The following is a 23,315-nucleotide window of genomic DNA, read 5'->3' as shown; positions in this document are numbered from 1 at the left end:
ACACGTATGAAGCCAAAGGGGAGAAAATCTTCATAAGTCATCGGTTAAGCCACTGAAATTGAAAGGAAAATGAAAGACCAGGAAGTGAGCTTTAATTTGATATATATGTCTTGAACACCTGTAAAAGTTGTATTTTTTAAGTGGGGAAATTTATCACTCTTGTCTGTAGCAACTTATTTACTGGTCTGGACCCTAGAGTTATACAGGAAGCTTGGTAGCCAGACTATAATTACTGAGTTGTAGGATATGGCAAAGTAGAATTTATCCTTGGCTACGGCTTCAAATAATGACACTCCTCTGAGGGTTCCCAGAATAGCCGCTTCCGTTACAAGTGGATAGGCTACGACTAAGGGCTCGGTGAGGTTTCTTTCTCGCGCGTGGCCCGTGCGTGGTGCACATGCAATTCAACGTACATGTACTGTACATGTAAGAAGTGTGAACTATTATACCGTCTACGCAGGTGTGGGTTAGTTTTATCGTTAAGTCAAACTTCCCGGAAGAGACGGCGGAATGAGTGCAACAGTTACAGTACTGGGTAACCTTTTTTTGGTTATTATGACTGTTTTCTCAAGTTAGTCAGGTGAAAGTGTCGGAAACTGATGGATTGTAGTCGAGACAGGGAACGTAGGGCTAGGACGTAGTGGCTCTCTTGCAATCTGTCTCTTGATGGCGACAGATAAGAGACAGATGGTAAGAACTTCTTAAGGTTACACTGCTCCAAATGCAAAATCGGACCGAAATAGCACCGCCTGTTGACTTTCGTGAAGAGGTTGGCCTTCATTTTGTACTGGAAATTCAAGATTATGACCAGACAGGCCAGAAGATCACTTTTCGTTTCAATATCACGGGGGTTAGCTACGAAACAATTTTTTTTATTTGGCTTTCAAGAAAGATACCGTCCCAAGCAGCAGAAGGAACTAAAACTAAGAACTCATTTTTGAATGTAGGTGCCTGCCTCTATCCAAAATAGGCCCACAATTTGGGGATCTTTATGAAAGAAATACCCGAACTGAAAACTGTCACTCCCAAATTCAGGATTTATAGAAATATTTCTGTGATGCCTCCTGACTATGGCATGTCTTATTGTAAAAATCCTGTGGGATCACAAAATATTAATGAGCTCGCTCGCAGAAATACAACCATTTGATTTGGTGGAATGCACCCTTTAATACCACCTCGGGGGCCGGTTTCACAGTAAAAATGGATCAAAGCGAAGAAAATCTATACGAAATACAGAAACCAATTCCAAAAATTGAATCCGCTTTCTTGTTTTACTGAAGAAGGATAATACAGTTTGTCTGTTGCCTCTGAATGCAGAACTGTTTTGTGCACAATGATGGCAATTTTATTATGTAAACAAACGGAGAAATCAAACATCTTCTGCAAAACTGCAGGACACAGAAAAGAAAACCTACCAGAAAGAGGATGAGCAGACGGAATAGTTGATTGAACCTTTCTAATTTCTGTTTCCCAGGCGTCTGGGGGCAGTTTTTTTTTGGAAGAAAAAAATTGTGGAATTTCAGGCCCTCTTCCAGTTACAATGTATTATCAGACAGAATAGTCAATAAGTCCCTCTGAGAGACATGGCGCACATTCCCCTTATCTTTGGGTATAATCGTTACTGTTTTGACAACTTCTAAAGACAAAACTGCTCATTTCTCCGCCCGTAAGTAAAAAAGCACTAAAAGAAAGAACAGGGCGCACCCCTTTGGTCTGTTGCCATGGGCACCGCTTTTTTGTCTTTACATGCTGCACTGCACCAAATACGCGCCCATAGAAAACAGTGCAAAATCAGACCGAAATAGCACCACCAGTTGACTCTCGTGAAGAGGTTAGCCTCGGTTTTTTCACTGGAAATTCAAAATTATGGCCAGAAGATCACTTTTCATTTCAATTTCACGGGGGTTAGCCTTAAAAAAATTTTTATTTGCCTTTCAAGGAAGATACCCCTAAAATAGCAGTAAAACTAAGCGCTCATTTTTAAATGTAGCCACCCACATCTATCCAAAATAGGCCCACAATTTGGGTTTTTTTGTGAAAGAATTTATACCCCAAACTGGAATTTGGAAATAACATGTATCAGTCCCAAATTCAGGATTTATAGAAATATTTCTAAGATCCCTCCTGGTTATGGACTGTGTTATTGTAAAATTCCTGTCGGATCACAAAATATTAATAAGCTCGCTCGCAGAAACAAAACCATTTGATGGAATGCACCCTTCAGTCCACTAATTCAGGGGTTCATTACCATTAGCACCCTGTTCCTATAATAAGGAAACAAAGTCCACTTTCTCAAACTAACTAACATTTCGACCTTAAGGAACCATTACTCAATTCTGATATGCCCAGTTTAGGTAAATTTTGACAATATTTAAGCAAGAAAACGTCAAATTTCAAACACGAGTTTGGCAAAAGACAACCACTTAGTCCAATCACGCCATTTTGTTTTTCATCTGGTTACCTGACTCAGGCATTTGGGATTCATAAAAATAAATCTCCATCCAAGTCAAGGAACCAGACTACATGAACAATTCGCTTATTTGTCGATCACAACTGTCTTTGGAGAGGTCATGTACACTGCCGTTTTTACCCAAAATTTCCCTTTCAAACCAAAAGCACTGTTCTCTATTCTCTCTGATATGAAAGAGGACATCACCAACAACTTGTTTAGATAAGTTGTTTTGAAAAAGTAGAATTTGTTCCCTTATAATAATAAATAATAAATTTTGTTATTAAATTAATGTACCAACTAGCTGATGTCTTTTATCAAAATCAAAATTTGCTTCAGGATTATAAGTATAATAACACACTGTTGAAGTGTCCAAAATGTACGCCAGACACTGTTGAACTGGCCATATATGTGATGTACATTTTAGAAGAAATCATTGTCATGATTGTGTGCCACTTGTGCGTCAGTGCTTGTCTTGGGTCAAGGTTGGAAAATTCAGTCTAGTTTTGGGGAATTTTAGAGGTCTACTGTGCAAATGCATTGTAAATTGTGCGTGTCCAGTGTCTATATTCCTTTTTATTCCAGATGTACATGTACCAAAAGGGTGCCTGACTATAATTTTGGGGTCTCAAATGTACATGTACCTTTTGGTGACATTGAAAAGAATAAATCAGAAAGTAAATCAGTGAATTACAAACGTGTACAGGTGCCAGTTAAAAATAAACTCACAAAACGTTTTTTGCTGGGATTTTGAATGTACATGTACGGTATTTTACTTCGCTTCCTCCCTTGCATTTGTGAAATCTATTACCAGGTTATAACATTACAATGTTGCCTGCTGTGACAGGGTCTATACCGGTAGATTTGTACACCCTCGGGTCCAAATGGCATCTGCTTTGCCTTGGTTGCTATTTTCCCCTTTGGGTTACATACAAAACACCATGGGCCCTTACACAGTAGGCAACAATTGTATTGTGCCACCCCAACACATGTATCAGGTTGTGACCGAGTTGTGGGAATGCATGCACAAGGTGGGTTGGACAGAATTACCTTTACACTGGATTAATTTGGAACAACATTGCAGTAACAAAATTTTTTTTTACATCAAAAAGAGTGAGATGACCATTGGTGAGGACATGTGAATGTGTAGGGACAGGGATTACATGTACATGTATACCACATTTAATTTTTTATACCAAAAAATTGTAAGAAATGGAATCACCTGAATGTGAGATACAATGACGTTTGTGTCTTGGCTATGTGAGCTCCAATGACGTTTGTGTCTTGGCTGTGTAAGCTACAATGACGTTTGTGTCTTGGCTATGTAAGCTACAATGACGTTTGTGTCTTGGCTATGTAAGCTACAATGACGTTTGTGTCTTGGCTATGTAAGCTACAATGACGTTTGTGTCTTGGCTATGTAAGCTACAATGACGATTGTGTCTTGGCAATGTAAGCTACAATGACGTTTGTGTCTTGGCTATGTAAGCTACAATGACGTTTGTGTCTTGGCTATGTAAGCTACAATGATGTTTGTGTCTTGGCTATGTAAGCTACAATGACGTTTTTGTCTTGGCTATGTGAGCTACAATGACGTTTGTGTCTTGGCTGTGTATGCTACAGTGACGTTTGTGTCTTGGCTATGTAAGCTACAATGACGTTTGTGTCTTGGCTATGTGAGCTACAATGACGTTTGTGTCTTGGCTGTGTATGCTACAGTGACGTTTGTGTCTTGGCTATGTAAGCTACAATGACGTTTGTGTCTTGGCTGTGTAAGCTACAATGACGTTTGTGTCTTGGCTATGTGAGCTACAATGACGTTTGTGTCTTGGCTATGTGAGCTACAATGACGTTTGTGTCTTGGCTATGTAAGCTACAATGACGTTTGTGTCTTGGCTATGTAAGCTACAATGACGTTTGTGTCTTGGCTATGTAAGCTACATGTACAATGACGTTTGTGTCTTGGCTATGTAAACTACAATGACGTTTGTGTCTTGGCTATGTAAGCTACAATGACGTTTGTGTCTTGGCTATGTAAGCTACAATGACATTTGTGTCTTGGCTATGTAAGCTACAATGACGTTTGTGTCTTGGCTATGTGAGCTACAATGACGTTTGTGTCTTGGCTATGTGAGCTACAATGACGTTTGTGTCTTGGCTATGTAAGCTACAATGACGTTTGTGTCTTGGCTATGTAAGCTACAATGACGTTTGTGTCTTGGCTATGTAAGCTACATGTACAATGACGTTTGTGTCTTGGCTATGTAAGCTACAGTGACGTTTGTGTCTTGGCTATGTAAGCTACAATGACATTTGTGTCTTGACTATGTAAGCTACAATGACGTTTGTGTCTTGGCTATGTAAGCTACAATGACGTTTGTGTCTTGGCTATGTTAGCTACAATGACATTTGTGTCTTGGCTATGTAAGCTACAATGACGTTTGTGTCTTGGCTATGTAAGCTACAATGACGTTTGTGTCTTGGCTATGTTAGCTACAATGACGTTTGTGTCTTGGCTATGTGAGCTACAATGACGTTTGAGTCTTGGCTATGTAAGCTACCATGACGTTTGTGTCTTGGCTGTGTAAGCTACAATGACGTTTGTGTTTTGGCTATTGATAGCTTACAATGATCTCCTGACATCAGGAGATAAGCCCAAATTCTCCCAACGTCCCAGTTTTCTCATCACCCAAAAGTTTTGGGGAGGGGAGGGATCATAACATGGCCCATCCCCCAAGTCTAAAAATGGGGAGATACATCTACACTTGTACATGTATAACGTTACCACGGCTATAGATGGTGAAGTTTTATTGGTTGTTGTGAATTGATCATGTGATATGCTACAAGCTCATGTATCACTTCCGCGTCATGTACATTAACAATGTTGCAAGTTACAAAAAATGATGAATAATGGTGATCTTTCTCACAGTTGATTTATTGTGTCTACTGCATTGTAGTTGTGTTATCTTGGGTGGATAGCTGCGATGGTACTACGCACCATCGATAGTAGGAGATATGCACTTTGTGGGAGACATTGGAGCACTGTGTCCGCTCGCATATGCAGTCAAACGCACATAAGAAGAGCACTGTTTACAAGGTCATGTTCATAACAAGGATAGTTTTAGGTCCCAAGTCTTTGTTTTTCTTTGTTTTCCATTACTGATAATACAACATAACGATTGTAACAAGGTTATTTGTGAAGTCCCAAGGACTTTGTCATAACAGTGTTCCACTGTACTACTTTCTTCACTCTAACCATGACTGAAACCCGCGAGTTAGACCCTCTGTTCTTGCACCCAGCTATAATGCTCATGGAACACCAATATACTCTCATCACTGTTTGTGCTCCGATTGCCATTGTTTATAAATGTAAAACGCTTATGCCGTTGTCTCTTCTTGTCTGCTCTTCAATCTTGTCATTTTTTTTGGCAGAATTTGGTGTAAATAATGTCTTAAAATTCAACCAGTCAACAAAACCCAGTGCTTTATGATTCCCAGGTTTCTCTTGTAAACTCCCTCCTCCCCCAAAAAACAAACAACACAACAAAATCAAAATTACAGCTCAACAAAGGACACAACAATCAGTAGCTTTCCTTGTAATTTGCTGTTCAAGTGTTTAAATTTGTCAAAATGTTTTAATTTATCTGGCTAATTTTGCTTGCTACTTATCTTAAATATGCATGTACTGTACATGTATTACATGCATATAAGATAGTTCCACTTTAGTCTATGGCCATGGTATAACAAAACAATTTTTTCCTACTGTGACAGGGTCCATGGGTTTTGTAAACCCTAAGGGGCAAATGACATTCAAGGCAAAGCTGAGGTTGCCAATTTTCCCCTGTGGTGTGGTGTACATGTACAAAACACCATGGACCCCTACACCACATGCACACCATTGCCCCTGGACTTGGATTGCACAACGTGTAAGCTGCTATCATGTTGAGTTATTAAAGTCCAATTAAGATTGGGGCATCTAACAAAGCAGATACATGTATGTTGGGTCAGTAGTGGAACGTGCTATTATTCTAAATGTGTAGAATGGGGGGGTTATATCTGCAGATTGTGAAGATATTTTTGGACATTCCAACAACTAAAATGTTGCAGTATCACTAAAAAGGATAACAATTGTAAAAGCTATAAATATGCCAATCTGATACACAATTTAATACGCATTCACAGATGTGCATACATGTATACAAGATTCTCTGTCACAAACATTGTCCCAATATGGTGCCTCCCCCTACTCTTCTTTTCAAATACATGTATTCATGGACAGGCAAGTCATCCCCCCACCCTTCCCCATGCCTAATTTCCAGCACAGATTGATGTGTCTGATTATGATGTGGCACATGGTAATGTTCCTGATGATTGTGCCAAATAACACCTCTTCAGCCTGTGTGCATACATGCTATGCACAGTGCAGATGTTCAATGAAGCGGTTCACTCACCCATGTTGATACATATACATGTACATGTACCTGCAAAATATGGTGCAGTCAATATGCATCATGAAAGTTTGACGTCCAGTTTGCCGATACATGTGTGTAGCAATCTGTTGGAAGGGATGTTATTTGAGTGAAACTTTAATGTACACAGTACAGCTGTACAATATGCTGTACGTGTACATCTCAACTTTGTCATAAGGCTGTGATACTTGTTCCATAGCTACATGTAACTTTTGTATTTATAGGTGCTTCTATACTGGCTCTACTGCTAGCAGGCTACCTTGGACAGCATTATCTACCTCCTCCGAAACCAAGGATTGTTGGGATAGACCTTGGCACAACTTATTCTTGCATTGCAGTGTATCATGCTGTCACCGGTGAAGTCCAGGTCAGATTTACTGAGCTTCATTTGGAATAGGGAGTAATTTGACAGATTCACCTGTTCTAATGAAGGATCATTTTAAAAGCCAAATTGAATTTGTGAAAGATTATGTTGTTAAGTAAACAAAGGACAGCAATTCATTGGGGGATAATATATAATTTATAAACCTATGTGTGCAGTGTATGCAAGATGTTGACTGTGGAATTGAACAAACTTTTAGATACAAAATACTTTGTTAGGCCCCCCCCCCAAAAGACTTCTGTTTCTGGTCATGGGCTTGGTCCAAAAGTGGTGCCGTGATGCATGTTTTTTTCCTTTTTTTTTTCTTAGACGTGATGTGAATGCACATATACTTTAGAGCGCATGGCCTTGTTACTACGAGAAGAGTGTGAATTAACAACTTTGAATTAATAAAAAGACCATAAAATATGACGAGAGGCAATGGTTTCAGTCATCTCACTCAAAAAAGAGGCTTCTATTCTTGGAAAGATTGAGCTTGTTAAAATACAGCAGCACTCACAACCATGGAAAAATCATATGTTAAAAATAAATGTTCAATTCCAGTTTCCAGTTTTCAATGAAATTCTTATGAAGAAGCTGCATATGTGACCTTCTTTGCACATTATTTTCTGCTTTAGCTGAGAGGAAACAAGTTGCAGGTCAAATATGGCCCATGAAAAAAATCATTGGAAACAGTTCAGCTCCTCAGTGAAAATGAAAATAGAATTCTCATGAGGTGAATGATACACTGTGCACATTGTTTTCCGTTTTAGAAACAAGCTGCATATAAAATATTGGGGGGAAATTTGGCTCAGAAAATAAAATCTCCTCACTCAAATCTGCTCTTAGCAAGTGACAATGCATGAGTTATTATGTACCGGTACATGTACATGTATGGTTGTCATAATGTGATGTCCATCGCCACTACACGCACTGCATGCGTATGTACCACCACTACCTCACTGACACTGAAATTAGACTGGCCTTTTATGGGTTGTTGCTTAAAAGTGTTTCTAATTTGTATACCTAAGCAGGACGTAAGACCACTTTGTTTGTCTGGTTCACAGACATGGGCCTGGGTCCGAATCAATTGGCTACGGCCAGAAATTACACCAAGTATTTGGCAGCATCTATGGCCAGTTCTTGTAGAATCATGCATGATATCAAGCCGCAGCCAACTGATTTTGACACGAATGACAGCATCTTATAAGAGTGTCCGACTGAAAGGTATGGAGGCCTAGGGGGATTCCTTCACCATACGTATTACTCAACCCCCCCATCAAAAACACATTACACGGTAGCAGAATTCCTGCCAATCAAGTAAGTTTGGTGGCTTTTGGAAATCATTTTATGCAAAATAAAAACTCTTTATTTTGCTGACGCACAGGTCTGTAGCAGCGTGCGTGGTGACCAGAAACCGGAGCCTTTTTTAGACTTAGGTTTTTGTATATTTGGCAAACTTTTGTGCTGGTCAGCATTTCAAGATTTTACACATTTTGAGAACCAACTCCAATGGTTTTAAAAGTTTTGAAAATAAACTATTATTGTATTTAGTGTTTAATACTGGTAAGTTACATGTATATAGTCATTACCAAATCATGTCTCCATTGCGGCTATATTTTTTGTAATTTTGCTGAAACTTTTGAACAGTGTCTTTGACTTGTATGAAAATTTTCCACAATCTGACCACTGACTGTGCTGTTTAGAAATGAAATTTGTATGATGTATGGTACATGAAATACTGGAGAAAACATTGAAACTGGTATGCGTGGAAGAACTGGTTCCAGCACAAACGTACATGTACATGAACATGGAGCTACGTGTACATGTGCGTGCGCCGCATACTGGGTATCGATCTGTGTACTGGTTCTACTGTGCCGCATATCTCCTTCTTGTTGATTTACGATAATGTCAAAACTGTATCATTGGTGAATGTATTAGAAATTCGGTGAAAGAACTAAGATTGAAATTCTTCCCGTCCGCAGCTGCACATACTGTGCATGCCTAAAGGGCACACACTGTGGTATTTTCTATCCACAGTAATACATGTACATTACAAAAATTAATATTCATTAGATATTGAGTCCTGATGGCAAGTTCATTTTAAAAATATTGGACTGGACTCGCAGGTGAAATGGGTACAGAAACTGTTTTATCAACACAAAAACGTGTATTGCAAGGGAGATATTAATATGTGCCACTTTTATTAGACTTGGCTCTTCTGAATAAGATTCAATAAGAGAAAGTTAGCATCGTTGGAATCGGTCTTTAAAACTATTGTGTACAGTGTAGTTTCCACCTAAATCCAGTTTACTCTCACTTTGCATAACGCTAGTTTTTCTTTGAATGCATAATGTGTATAAATGTTTTTTCATGGACTGCAGGTAATTGAGTTAGACAACCACGACACCATTCCATCCATGGTGGCCTTCACTCCAGAAGGGACAGAACTTGTTGGCTACAGTGCTTTATGTCAGGCTGAGCAAAATGTCGTCAACACTATATATGATGCAAAACGGTTCATTGGTAAACGATTCACTCCAGAAAAATTGAAGGAAGAGGCTTCCAGATACTCATTTAAGGTATAGTTTTGGTTACGGTGTATGTACATGCACATGTCCATGTGTACATATTACATGAAAGTTGCAATTTCACTTGACAAAGAATTACATGTACATGTATGTTCTTTTAAATGTCGTCTCCCTGTACAGTGTACCGTATGTTCAAGCAACATGTGCAGGTACACTGTACATGTACATGTATATCGCCATGTCCTGGTGGGCCACTCTCAGTCACTTGATGATCTTAAGTGTGTGGTTTTTTCCTTAGAAATTATAGCCTTTCACTCAATTTATAACTCAACCCATGCTTCTTAAAAGTCCAGTCTTGACTACTTTGGAATTTTTATGAATATCAAATTTACATGTAGCATGGTTAGCATTCCTAAAGTACATGTTCATATACTGGCAATCTTGTCAAAGAGAGCAACGTATTTCTTGTCCAATGTAATTGTACGTGAAATCACAAAGTTTCATCTCACTAGCAAAATACAGTAATGCATATGTTGAAAGCTTTCTTGTATTTTTCTGTGCATAAAAAAGTTTATTCTATGTGATACATGCCACTAAAACATCACATGATTATGCATGTACATGTACATGCACATATAAGTGGAAGACTGTAGACAATATTTCAAACATTCCCATGCAGTGATATCAAGTGCAGTATGACTTTCTTTGTGAATTAGTTGTAATTTATGTGCTTAGTAATAATAAGAATAAATCAAAAAAGGAGAATTTATTCCCCTTTCTTATTGTGTTCATTTGAAAGACTCAAATCCCAGGAATTAAAAGCCGTGTAAAGTGATTTATTGAGGTTCAATCTGATTTAGAGCAGACACCAACACACATATATTGCATGAAGACGTAAAGCCACTAAATGCCACTTCCATGAAAAATGAGATAATATCTATTGAAAGTTCAGTGCCAAGTACATGTAAATGATAGTGTAGGTGTTTGGATCAGAGCCTGTGTACATGTATTCCCATATAATTGGCTTTGTGCCTTCTTTGTGCACGCTTTGCTCTCTTGAGTGTTGTCAAACATTGTTTGATCTGTTGTGACAGGTAAAACTACAAGTAGATAATGACTTGGCAACATTTGAAGTGAACTCACAGGTTGTTTCACCGGAGTATATAGGATCACGCATCATTCTGCATCTGAAGGAAAAAGGAGAGCGCCAGCTAGGGGTTACAGTGGACAAGGTAGTCATATCTGTGCCTGCAGATTTTGATGAACTACAAAGGAACTACACAAGGGCAGCTGCCCAACTAGCAGGTAGGTGGCAACTGATCATACCTTGACAAGTGGGTAGGCCTGGTCTGCGGCCTTTAGTTTGACAAGACTGGTCCCTGACTAGTGATTAGGTGAGTTTGGTCCCTGGCTGGTGGTTGGGTAGGAGTGAAAAACATTTAGATACTTTTCCCATACCATTCATATTTAACAAGCATTGTTTACTATAAAAATGAACTCCTGATTGTGTCTATCAAAACCTTAAAAACCTCTTTTAAACTTTTGGGGAAAATCTGCAAACGAATATAGAACTTTGCTCACTTAAATGTGTAATCACCCCAACCTTAGTCACTGGCAGGTTGATTGGTGAGACTGGTCTCCGGCTGGTGGTTGGTTGAGACTGTTTACTGGCTGGTGGTTGGGAAAGATTGGTCCCTGGCTGCTGGTTGGTTGAGACTGGTTACTGGCTGGTGGATGGGGAAGATTGGTCTCCGGCTGCTGGTTGGTTGAGACTGTTTACTGGGTGGTGGTTGGGGAAGATTGGTCCCTGGCTGTTGGTTGGTTGAGACTGGTTACTGGCTGGTGGATGGGGAAGATTGGTCCCTGGCTGTTGGTTGGTTGAGACTGGTTACTGGCTGGTGGATGGGGAAGATTGGTCCCTGGCTGCTGGTTGGTTGAGACTGGTTACTGGCTGGTGGATGGGGAAGATTGGTCCCTGGCTGTTGGTTGGTTGAGACTGGTTACTGGCTGGTGGATGGGGAAGATTGGTCCCTGGCTGTTGGTTGGTTGAGACTGGTTACTGGCTGGTGGATGGGGAAGATTGGTCTCCGGCTGGTGGTTGGTTGAGACTGTTTACTGGCTGGTGGTTGGGGAAGATTGGTCCCTGGCTGTTGGTTGGTTGAGACTGGTTACTGGCTGGTGGATGGGGAAGATTGGTCCCTGGCTGTTGGTTGAGTAGGACTCTCCTGTGGCTAGTAGTTTTAGACTGGTCCCTGGCTGGTGGTTAAGTAAGACTGGTCCCTGGTTGGTTGTTGGTTGAGACTGGTTTCTGGCTGGTGGTTGGGGAAGATTGGTCACTGGTTGTTGGTTGAGTAGGTTTGGCCTGTGGCTAATAGTTTGAGAATGGTCCCAGGCTGGTGGTTGGGGAAGACTGGTTATTTTTATTTGAATACACACAACGAGATGAAAGATCTTATTCTCTCTGTTGGAATAACTTGGGTCAAGCTGTGTCTCACAGCCTCAGACCTCAAGTGTCTTCTGTAGAATTCAAGCAATGCCAAGGAGAGCCGCCTTCTGCAGCAGTTCCACCTTGACCACCAAGTCAATTTCACCAAGATGTTTCTCAAGGGATCCAGGAATGGTACCTAGAGCCCCCTCTACAACTGGAATGGCCATAACATTGACATTTCATACCTTTCATAGCTCCCTTGCCAAATACAGGTATTTCTGGACCTTTTTTCTTCTCTCTGCTGGCAACTGTAGTGTCACCTGTCCACAGCCTTATCTAAAACAACCAACATCTGGCCTCCTGTGTTCTACAACATGGTCAGTCTGGATGTTGAAATCCAAGAGAACCTTGACATCCTCTGTCTCTATTACCTTTTCTGGGACATGTTCCTACCACTTCCCCTTGACTGCAACTCCTCCTTTCCGACAAAGATCCCAGTGTATTACATGTACCTTGGCTAATTTGTTGTGCCTTCCCTTGTAAACCATCTAGGCCATCTTGCTAAACTCACAAACCAAGTGAAATACAATCTCTCTCCCCTCCCCACACCTCCTACACATTAGCATCACATTTGCTCCCTCTATCCCGGCCCGCATCATGTTCATCTTCAGTGCTTGGTTCTGCGCCGCTATTATCAAACATTCTATCTCCTTTAAGTCACCATCCTTCAAACATCCCCAGGTCTTGTCCCCTGCCTCCTCTGTTTCTCTCAGAAACTTCCCTAGTCTTAAGAGGCTTGCTGTCCTGGAACTTCTACTTTCTCTTCCTCTTGTATTGTCCAGCATGCAGCTCCATTCCCACAACATATTTCTTGGCCAACCTCAGCAGTCCACGCTGAGCCCAAAAACATACCCATCAAGAATTTTGTTCTTGATGCTCACACAATGTGTTCACACTCATCAGTCCCCATCCTCCATCATTCCTCAGCAAGTAGAGTCTGCTGACTTTGGGGAGTGCAGTTCACTGTCAAGAAGTGCGTAACCTTGATGTTGAAAAGGGGGAAGAGGATGAACTTCGAAGGCATTCTTCTACCCAATGGATCTATCCTAAAGGCATCTTGGGGTGTTAAAGGTGGACAGCATGATGTATAAGGAAGTGAAGGAAAGGATAGGCAAAAAGTACATCAGGAGGGTCAAGAAGTGTCTTCAGTCAAAACTGAATGGTGGCAATATGGTGAAGGTGGTCAATACCTGGGGCTGTGTTGCTGATAAGGTACTGTGCTGGACCAAGGCTGAGTTGGAGTCTCTTAATGGGAAGACCAGGAAGCTGATGATGCATGGTGTGCTGCATAAGCCCAGCTGAACATCGGGACTGTCTGCACCAGAGAATCAATCTCCTCCTCTTTCTTGGCAAACAACTTTAAGTCATCCATAAAAAGGGGATGATTAATTCGGCAGCCATCCTTCATAACACAACAAGCTCTAACCTTTTGCAAAACCAGCAACAACAGCATCAGCACCAGTACTATTACAAAAGTGGTGACAAGAAGTCCCGTTGAAAATCCCTTGTCTGATACTGACGACATTGATACTGCCATTATTTGCAGTCAGTGTCGTCCTCCAGGTCTTCCTACTGTTGCCCAGCAATTAATCACCATACCCCCAACAGTGCTCACTAAATTCAAACACTCATTATCCACAAGTGCGCCACCATATCGCATGCCTTCTTGTAATCAATCCGAGCCATAGACAAATTGGCTTTCCTTTTCGTGCAGTCTTTCAACAGGGCCTTGTCAATCAGCAGTGGATCCTTTGTTCCCCTTGTCCTCTTCTTACACCCTTTCTGCTCGTCTGGAAACAAGCCATTCTCCAGATGGGTGTAGTTATCCTTGGTAATCATTCCTGTCAAGCGCTCGTAAACAATGGGAAGACAAGTAATAGGTCCATAATTACTCACAACCTTTCCTTTCTTAACATCCTTCATAAGTAAAACTGTCCTACCTTTACCCACCTTGAAAGATTCCCACACATGACACACTCCTCTAAATGCCCACTAAGTCTGACATGCACACTGCTGAAATACTTCAACCAGTACCCGCGAACATGACCCACACCCGGCACTTTCCAATTCACTAACTTCCTCAACTACTTCCTCACCTTCTCCACGGTAATCTGTACTTCCTCTGACCACCATGCAATGATTATAATTTCTGATAATGACACCAAGGATTCCTCAAAAGTGTCCGAGGCACTGTAGCTCGCAAGCCTGAAAAAACCTATAGAGAAGAGACAATGAGAGGCAGTTACAGTTTTAGAGGTGGGAGGAAAACCCTGGAGGAATATTCTGGGTAAAACCCACGGAATCAGGTAGGGACTAAAAAGTCAATCCACATGTGCACCGGGCCAGGATTAGAACCCGCACCGCAGAGGTGGAAGGCGAGGAAAGAACCACTACGCCAACCTCACTCCCCATTATTGGCTGGTAGGGAAGACTGGTCCCTTTTAGTCATCTTCTGATCTCATTGCATGATTTGCCATTAACCCCTAAGTTCACACGGTCTATGTCTGCCACAGGCGGGCACTGTGGCTTGTGTGCCCGTTTCCTAGTAGTCCATGCATGCCCAGCATCAATGTCCAGCCCCCACTTGTACATTGAGTGCACGTCACAAGTTTTTATTTCATCTAATACCCAGTCAACATTACCTGTAAAATTTGCCTATTTTCTCCAGATGTTGTTCCTTGGAAATGGAAAACTGAAAGAGTCACCCCAATATTCAAAGGTGGTGATCGAGATGAGATCAGTTATTACAGACCTATTTCAGTTCTCCCACTTGTGTCTTAGATTCTGGAAAGGGCTTTTATTGAGCAGCAGTCTGGTTTCATACTGCATCATTCCACTCAGACCACGGTTCTTGATGTTACTGATTTCATTTTGCATAACATGGATTCTGGTACCATTACAGGTGCCATTTTTCTCAACCTGAAAAAAGCATTTGACACTGTCGTCCGTAACATTCTTCTATCAAAATTGCATGGTTGTGGGGTCAGGGGCCTTGAGTTGAAATGGTTCGAGTCTTATTTAAGTGGAAGGGTACAGGCTACCAAAATTGACGATGCTTTATCAGACTGTGGTAGTGTTCAAGTCGGAGTCTCACAAGGTTTGATACTAGGTCTTCTGCTTTTTACTGTTTTTATTTACTCTCTCCCATCAAGCATTACTGTTTCTGAATGCAAAATAAATATGTATGCAGATGATACACTGCTGATGTTCAAAGGAATTCCAGAGAGTTTCTGAATAATATAATGATTATAGGCATGGAGCAGGTGTGTAAATGGTTACACGAACACAAGCTCACCCTGAATGTTAGCAAAACAAAGTTCATGGTTTTTGGCACCTGCCATCGATTATCTCACGTTGAGGATATTCAAATTGCTTCAAATGGAAAGACTCTGGAGCGTGTCAATAGTTTTAAATACTTTGGGGTTATGCTGCACAAGTCAATATCATGGTTGGATCACATCAACCTTGTTGCTGAGAAAATCTCGCAAAAAATAGTTTTTTTTTTCAATGCTCCGCTAAACCTTGTCTTCCTGCTTTGATCTTTAAAATGCTTAATTGTGCTATGGTTTTGCCTTTATTCGATTATTGTAGCATTGCTTTGTCCAGTTATTTTTACAGCAATATTGAGAGACTTGTCAAGCTGCACAATCGACTTGGGCATGTTGGGAGATTAATTCTCAATGCTCATTACAGAACTCATATTGCTGACTTACATGAAGCACTCTCTTGGACCACACTTCCTCAACGCTGGCATTCTTTACAACTGTGCGAGGTCTACAAGTGCCTTAGGAAACTTAACCCCCACTACTTTACATGTAATTCTCACTTCAAACCTCCAAGCTACTCTTTTGGCACCCAATCACTGTCAAATGGCGAATTATAGATGTCATAAAAGCCTAAGACCAATGTTGGTAAACGCACCTTCCAATATCTAGGGACCTTGGAGTGGAATAAGCTGACTACCCCTCAAAGGCAGGCAGAGTCCCTCTATAAATTCAAGTGTCTCCTGTAGTTTTAGTTTGTGTTTTATTTATTCATTGTTACGAGATTTAATTGCTGATAATTTTAATCCTTTATTTTAAAATTAAATTCTGGTCTTAGTTGATTATTATAACATAACATATTAATTTTGACATCAGCATGAATTGAGGCCTGTTCATAATTATTTTAATGTCCCTACTTTGTGGTTGTTATTTTGATGTTTTATCGGGTTGTTTTACTTAATTGTCTTTTTATTCGATGATTCTATATGCAATTTTTTGTTTTATTTAAAGTTTGTTTCTAATATTTCTTCTTATAGATATACTGTTTTAAATGTTTAAATTAGTTTGATTAGTTTGTATTGTGTTTTAATATTTTATCGGGGCCCTTAAGAATAGCAGTTTCATAACTGATAGGGTTACCCTGTGGAAATAAATCTACTACAAGCGCAAAGTGGAACGTCACAAATTTCACACATCAATTTAGTCTCTTTTCTTTTACCATTGCTAAAACAAACATCACACTGTCTGTATGATATATAGCTCATTTTCCAGCCAGGGGAATTTCTTCAGCCAAATGTCTTCGTATCAGTCAACCTGGACCATGAAGACGGATGGTCTACCTCTAGATTGAAACACTGGCAAGTTTTGTGCACGCAACTCTAAAATTTCATACACTAACAATTGTCTAAATGACAAATAACTGTCAGTGCCTCCAATTTCCTATCACACAAGATAAGAGTTTACAAGAGCAACATCAAGCAAAAATTAAAAAGAAAAAAACACTTTTTTATACCATTTGATTGATTTCCTGACTGAACGGTGCTACGATGCCAGTTGGTCTGCAACGTCCACACCCTTCATCCCCTCATTGTAGTCGAGTACACAACTGGGGGTTTTCCAAAGCGATGCCATCACAGTTCCACTTGCCAGTGTCGGCTATCGTGGCTGTAGGCTACCTGGACAACATACGGACATCTTTTTTGTTTTGTCAGACCAAGGTAAGCAAGCCTTTTATGCAGGAGCGGTGAACAACATCATCTCTCAAGTTTCAAGGAGCACGAGTCCTTAGGCATGTCTTCACGATTTTTTCTTCCCGTCCCGACGACGTTCGTCTTCTGGCTGTGTTGTTTCAGGTACAGATCAGGGCTGCTGAACCACTTGTCCAGGAAAAGGGCGTACCCTTTGCCAAGAAGATCAGCGTTCAAGTCAAGTACAATTTTTGTACTTGCCAGTCCAACAGTCTGGTCTTGACCTGTGTAAATCTTGAAGCTTAAGGTGCATTCAGCGGCAACCCCCATGCACTGGCAGACTCAATATACCTTGATGCCAATCCTCACATGCTTCTTGGGGTTGTACTGCTTAAACTTCCGTCTCCTTTTGAATTTCCAAAGGGTCTCTTCAGTAGTAATGTTGCTAGACAGAATGTAGACGGACTTGAACTTCTTGGTTAGTTTGTCTACCACCGGGCGGAGCTTGTAGAGTTGATCGGTCATATCTGCACAGCTGTTATCGACGAAATGCCGATAGGACAGCAAGTCCACAAATCTGTTGAGAGGCATGGTATTAGGGAAAAATCAAAGTCTCAAGTACCGAGTCTCTAGTCCAGTAGGACTTCATGTTGGGTTTCGGTATCAGTCCCATGATGATTGTCATGGACAGGAACACTGACATCTCGTCTGGTGTTGTGTCAAACCAGCTTCTCATTTGACTTGGACTTGCTGCTGATTGACTTTTCGGGTGTTTAGTAGCATAGCGTTTAGTCTCATTGGCAATGTACAACATCAGGTCTGGGGTGAAGAACTGCTCGAAGATTTCAAGAGGAGTGATGTTCTTGTCCAGTTCTTGCGCTTAAATACCGGCTGTGCCTGGGGAAGTTGTCATCATCCGTGCATTGAATGGATCTTCTTGGCAGGCCTCTCTAATGGTGGTTGCTGTCACTAGTTTAAATTTCTGAACTATGTTCAGATTCTGACGTGAAATCTGAATCACTAGTCGCCATCCAAGTTTCCTCTTCACTTGAATACATCGTGTAATGCAACTGAAGGGCAAGTATGCATATATAAGGCAAATACCAAGCGCTACAGAAAACACTGCTTTTCAGCAGAGCAAATGCCCAATTACTCTGCACAATGGCCCGTCTATATCCTGATTGTGAGGTGCGGGGGTGCTGTCCATGTGTTCACATGGCGTGCACACCTTGTCAATATCCTGTATTTATCGCGCTCTGAGCCCACACAAAGCTTGTTGCGTAATCCCTGACTGCTGCATCGAGCAATGCTCCCCAGAGATTACCCAGGGTATTCGATCAAAGACAGTGGGGTGTTCTGATGAAAAAATTATCATTTACTGAGTATCAGGGGATCAACCAAATCTCCAAGTTGCCCCATATTTCCATTCAATGCAAAGCTGCCAGTAATTACAGACATACACTGAATAATAGTTGCATGTGTGGTATACAGCTATAGCCGTCTCCCGGCAATTAGGCTTTTCTCCAGGTGTGGCTATTGCCGTCTCCCGGAGTGAAGGGTTAATTTGGCCATCATCAATTGCCATTTTTATGAATTCATAAATAAAAGTTGACTGACACTGTAACACATCATTTTATCATGCTTATCAATCTATTGTGCCCGATGTGGCTGCTAAAACAAAGTACATGTACTTTTTTCTATTTAATTTGGTCTTCTCTTAAGAATTGTGATCAATCAGGATAAACAAATGTGAGATTCAACTTACATTTCTTTGTCCAATGTTTGTAGGCCTGGAAGTCTTGCGAATTATTAATGAGCCAACAGCAGCTGCTATGGCATATGGACTACACAACCAGAGGACACCGTCAGAAATCATAGTGGTGGATATGGGAGGAGGGACACTAGATGTCTCATTACTCAGAGTTCACGGTGGAATGTTCCAGACATTAGCCATGGCAGGTAACATTGAATTCAGTTTACATATCAGGCTCATTTGCTTTCATCTATTCCAGAATTAAGCAAGATACAGTAAATTCCTTTTTGCAGTGCTCTAAAAGGGATCTAACTGAATTGAGCATTATAACCGTACAGCGCTATAATCGACTGGATAGACGCGTAACATGTGCACTGCACATGTACTTTACATTACTTTACATGCATCTACATGTGTGTCGTGTGTGTAAATTCCGTTTACATGTATTGGCAGATGTATGTACTGCAATATTTTGGAATATATGCCTTGCATCTAGTTACCTGGACGTTTTTGTTACGCGGATGAAAAACACTACCAAATCTCTTCAAAAACTGCTGCCGTGACATCCCGATTGCCACTGCATACCCATTCATGGACAGTCCAATTGCTGACTTTTTCCAATAACCATGTGAGTGCAGAAAGTGATATGCCATCAGAAAACCCAAGTGAAAACAGACCCAACATGTCACGCCGAACACAATCGGCGAAAAGACGAGATTTTCTACACGGAGATACATTTACAATTTTAGCAGCTGATTTTATTTTTTGGTAGAAAGAAACCTTTCAGTAGCAAAATACTACATGTATTATCTCAATGCTGATTGTTTGTGTTCCAAACTACTCAACAAGAATAAATAAAAGTAGGAATATGATCACACAATTATAAGATGGACTCGCTGCTACATCTGACTCGAACCAGCCAACACTGGCAAGCTCGGTGGTCGAGTGGTTGAGATGTCTGTACTAGTAAGCAGGAGGTCATGGGTCCAAGTCCCACCTGAGTACACTTGTGTTTTTTTTTCACAAGCCTTCGGGGGCAAACACTGAGTGCTCGCAATTGCAGTGCATTGGTGGCCGAGTGCGTGACTACACTTTGTGTGATCTTTACAGTGGTGTCCGAGAGGACGACCAATCGTGACGGCCTTGTGGTCCGTTTTCACATGCGTTGATTTTCAAAGAATCTGACTTTCAAAGGTAAAGAGCGCTGTAACAAACACCGGAATCCTTTCACATTTTTTATATGGTTCTTGAGGCCGAAAATCATAAAGGTTAACCCTGTATCGTGAAAAGCATTGTAAATGAAAGTGCTGTAACCTCAAAAAAAGATAATTGCTTTGCCTTTCCCTCTCCCCTCCCCCCCCAAAAGAAGTGGAAAGCTCCCTTCAAACATCCCTGTAACACCCATTGTAGTACACTGTGATAATGAACATGATATTTTAACACCTGAAGAGCTTACGTTACCTGAAGTGAATGCATTCTGAAGGATGTTAAAACATCATATGCATCATGGGCATTACAGCAGTCCATAATTGGTTTGTTAAACAATGGGTTTGAACTATGTGTCACCTGAAGGTATGAAATTTAATCAGAACACAAGGTTTTCACTCTGTTGCTGTGCAAAAAGTTGTACAATGCCCACAGACTCATTGAATTGTTGTATCAGTTTAAATAGTGTTGCGAACCCACAAACCTTGATGGAATTTTAGCACCACAATGTTTTCCTCGTTCTTGTTACCTTGCATTCCCAGGGTCTCTTTGTTTAGCTTGACTATGCATACATGTATGAAACGTAGCAGAGAGGCTAATTTTGTAAAAAGTTATTCATGCCACTCTGGTCCTGCTAACTAGCCTGGTCCTCTGTCTGCGCTGAGCCAATGATGCAGTACAGAATTTGATCGAGCTCACCACATTTTAGTCTGAGCAGCAGTGAGGTCAATACATACTGCTGGCCCTGTCTAGCTGTTGCTGCCTTGTCACCATGGTGACTCAGGACAGCTCCGCACCACAGTTGTGTGATGTGATACACTCGTACTATGCTCACTCCGTTTAACTGGAATTTGGTTTTGCCAAACCATAGTTTAGTTACATACAACTTCGCCTTTTGTGTTGTAACGCTGTTGCAAAGTTACACCTTCAAAACCACTTATGAACTTAGATGAAGTAAGAAGAGAAGTGGGAACAGTAAACAAGCTGTACACTTCGACTGTCACCCAAACCCATGCATTCTGCTCAAATAAATGTTGACCTTGAAAATGGCATCTTATGTGAACAACACTAAACGTCCATGATGCAACAAGCCTGATAGTTAGGGATGCAACAACATGTTGGTTGTGTATGTCTAGCATGAAAGCAAATCTTTTGTCTTAAAAACTATTTTGGGTGGAAAATCTGCTGGTATCTTCAAGCTTAGCAAACAATATGTAAAGGAACCTTAGAAGAAAAAAATCTACTTGCTACTCCCACTCGAGTTTCCAATCATCAACTGTTAAGTTTGATGTCATGTTTCATTTTATCAAATCCACTCGATGTTTTTCTGATTCAAAGCTTGTGAAAACTACAGCATAATGTGACATATTCTGGTTTGCCTTGTAGGAAACAATCATCTGGGAGGACAGGATATCAACCACCGCCTTGTGCAGTACTTGTGTGATCTAATTGCCATGAAATACTCAAAGCCTGTACTGAATGTTAGGGAGCTGCAGAATTTACGCCTTGCAGTGGAAGATGTTAAGCTCAATCTCACAAATCATGAGTCTTCATTGCTTCAGCTGCCATTGCCATCCCTTGGAGATCACGTGATATTCACTGAGAATATCACCAGAGAAATGTTTGAACATTTGAATGAAGACCTTTTCCAAAAGGTGCTGGAACCAATCAGACTGGTCATTGAAGAGGTTGAAATGACTCCTGATGACATAGATGAGGTAGTACTCGTGGGTGGATCAACAAGAATTCCAAGAGTGCGTCAAGTTGTTGGAGACTTCTTTGGCAAGGTTCCCAATGTAGAGGTTGATCCTGAATTAGCTGTAGTGTATGGGGTTGCTATACAGGCTGGTATTATAGGGGGTATGTGGCCATTACAAGTCAGTGCAATTGAAATACACAATACTAAAGTCAAAAAAATAAGGGTCACTTAGATGATAAGTGGAATAAAATCGACCAAATTAAACAAATGTATGCATAGAAATGAACTAGACATTTCACCAAGACTTTTCTTATTCAGATAATAAAAATTCAAAGTTAATTAAACTGCAGATGCTCATCTAGCATGAAATTCAGACATACTTAGTTTCTTTCAAATTGTACTTCAGAGGTAGGATAAATAGGGGAGCAGTAACTGTCCTGGAACATAATACACAGATTTCAAATCCATGTCTTCAGTCTAAAGGAGGTTTCCTGTTTTATTGTTTAGTGCACTGTAAGGTAATGTTGATTGATACAAAATTAATATATAAGTTGATACAAAAAGTATTATCATAGCCATTGTTATCACTAGTTCTTGTTGATCCAGGTTAGAAGTGTTTTGTAATTCTGTAATTTATACTGGCATTGGAGATTGGAGAGAGACATGTGAGAGGAGAGAATCAAAATCTGATATTGAAGAGAATAAAAGAAGACATCAAATAATGTTTTGCACACAATAATTTGAGGTGGGAAATAATCAGTTGACTTTTGGCAATAAGTTGAGAAAGTAGTTGGTCATCGGGTCATACTCTGATAATTCATTCAACATATCGTGGTCTGTCAGAAAGAAGAATGTTTGAATTTTTAATATAAATCAAAGGTTTCTACCCTGAATCAGCTCGGGTGTGTGCAGCAGTACCCGACTTTAATTCACATTAAATTAACTTGAGGGTTTTTCCCAGATGTCAATAGTTATTGAATTTTTTTTTCAAAACTTACTGCAGGTGAAAGTATGGAAAGTAAAAGGGTGACATTTTTATTTAGTTCCAAAAGTACTTCTGTCTGTACTTCCATCCAAACAAGCCTCTGTGGCTTTTCTCCTAGAGATATGAATTTCTTGCATTAAAGATACATGTACATGAATAATTAATGATTCTGAGTAGTGCATATCATTTTGACGTTATCATTATGTCATCAGGTGTCAAATTTTAAGCAATTAAACCTCACGTGCTTCTCATCATGTTGATTCTAGTCTTCTGCATTTTTCTGTGTAGGTGTCGACATTGCCTCAGGTGGACCAACATACATGTAGGTGCAGGAAAAAAAGCTCCCGCTTTACCTTGGGAAGAAGTACCCCCAGAGTTGTGGGGTCTGATGTCTGCTCACTTGCAAATATGTCCCATGAGGGG

General features: G+C 40.6%; 1 protein-coding gene across 5 annotated transcripts; it reads left to right on the top strand.

Annotated features, from left to right (window-relative positions):
• The first annotated feature begins 379 nt into the window (after nucleotides 1–379).
• LOC110982041 (heat shock 70 kDa protein 13-like) lies at nucleotides 380–23,052 on the top strand. Of its 5 annotated transcripts, XM_022240177.2 has the most exons (7): nucleotides 542–690; nucleotides 7,143–7,285; nucleotides 8,347–8,506; nucleotides 9,664–9,861; nucleotides 10,905–11,115; nucleotides 19,038–19,208; nucleotides 21,595–23,052. In XM_022240177.2, exons 4-7 carry the CDS (start codon nucleotides 9,700–9,702, stop codon nucleotides 22,137–22,139), a joined length of 1,089 nt encoding a protein of 362 aa, XP_022095869.1. In that variant the 5' UTR covers nucleotides 542–690; nucleotides 7,143–7,285; nucleotides 8,347–8,506; nucleotides 9,664–9,699; the 3' UTR covers nucleotides 22,140–23,052. The 5 variants fall into 5 exon arrangements, with proteins under 5 accessions (XP_022095867.1, XP_022095870.1, XP_022095869.1 ...); XM_022240175.2 differs by lacking the exons at nucleotides 542–690; nucleotides 8,347–8,506 and adding an exon at nucleotides 380–535; XM_022240176.2 differs by lacking the exon at nucleotides 8,347–8,506.
• The last annotated feature ends 263 nt before the right edge of the window (nucleotides 23,053–23,315 follow it).

Source organism: Acanthaster planci, linkage group LG10, assembly GCF_054643075.1.
Source record: "Acanthaster planci isolate LZ-2023a linkage group LG10, COTS_SCS, whole genome shotgun sequence".
Classification (NCBI taxonomy): domain Eukaryota; kingdom Metazoa; phylum Echinodermata; class Asteroidea; order Valvatida; family Acanthasteridae; genus Acanthaster; species Acanthaster planci.
Note: the sequence above shows the minus strand (reverse complement) of the source record. Positions and strands in the feature narration are given on the sequence as shown.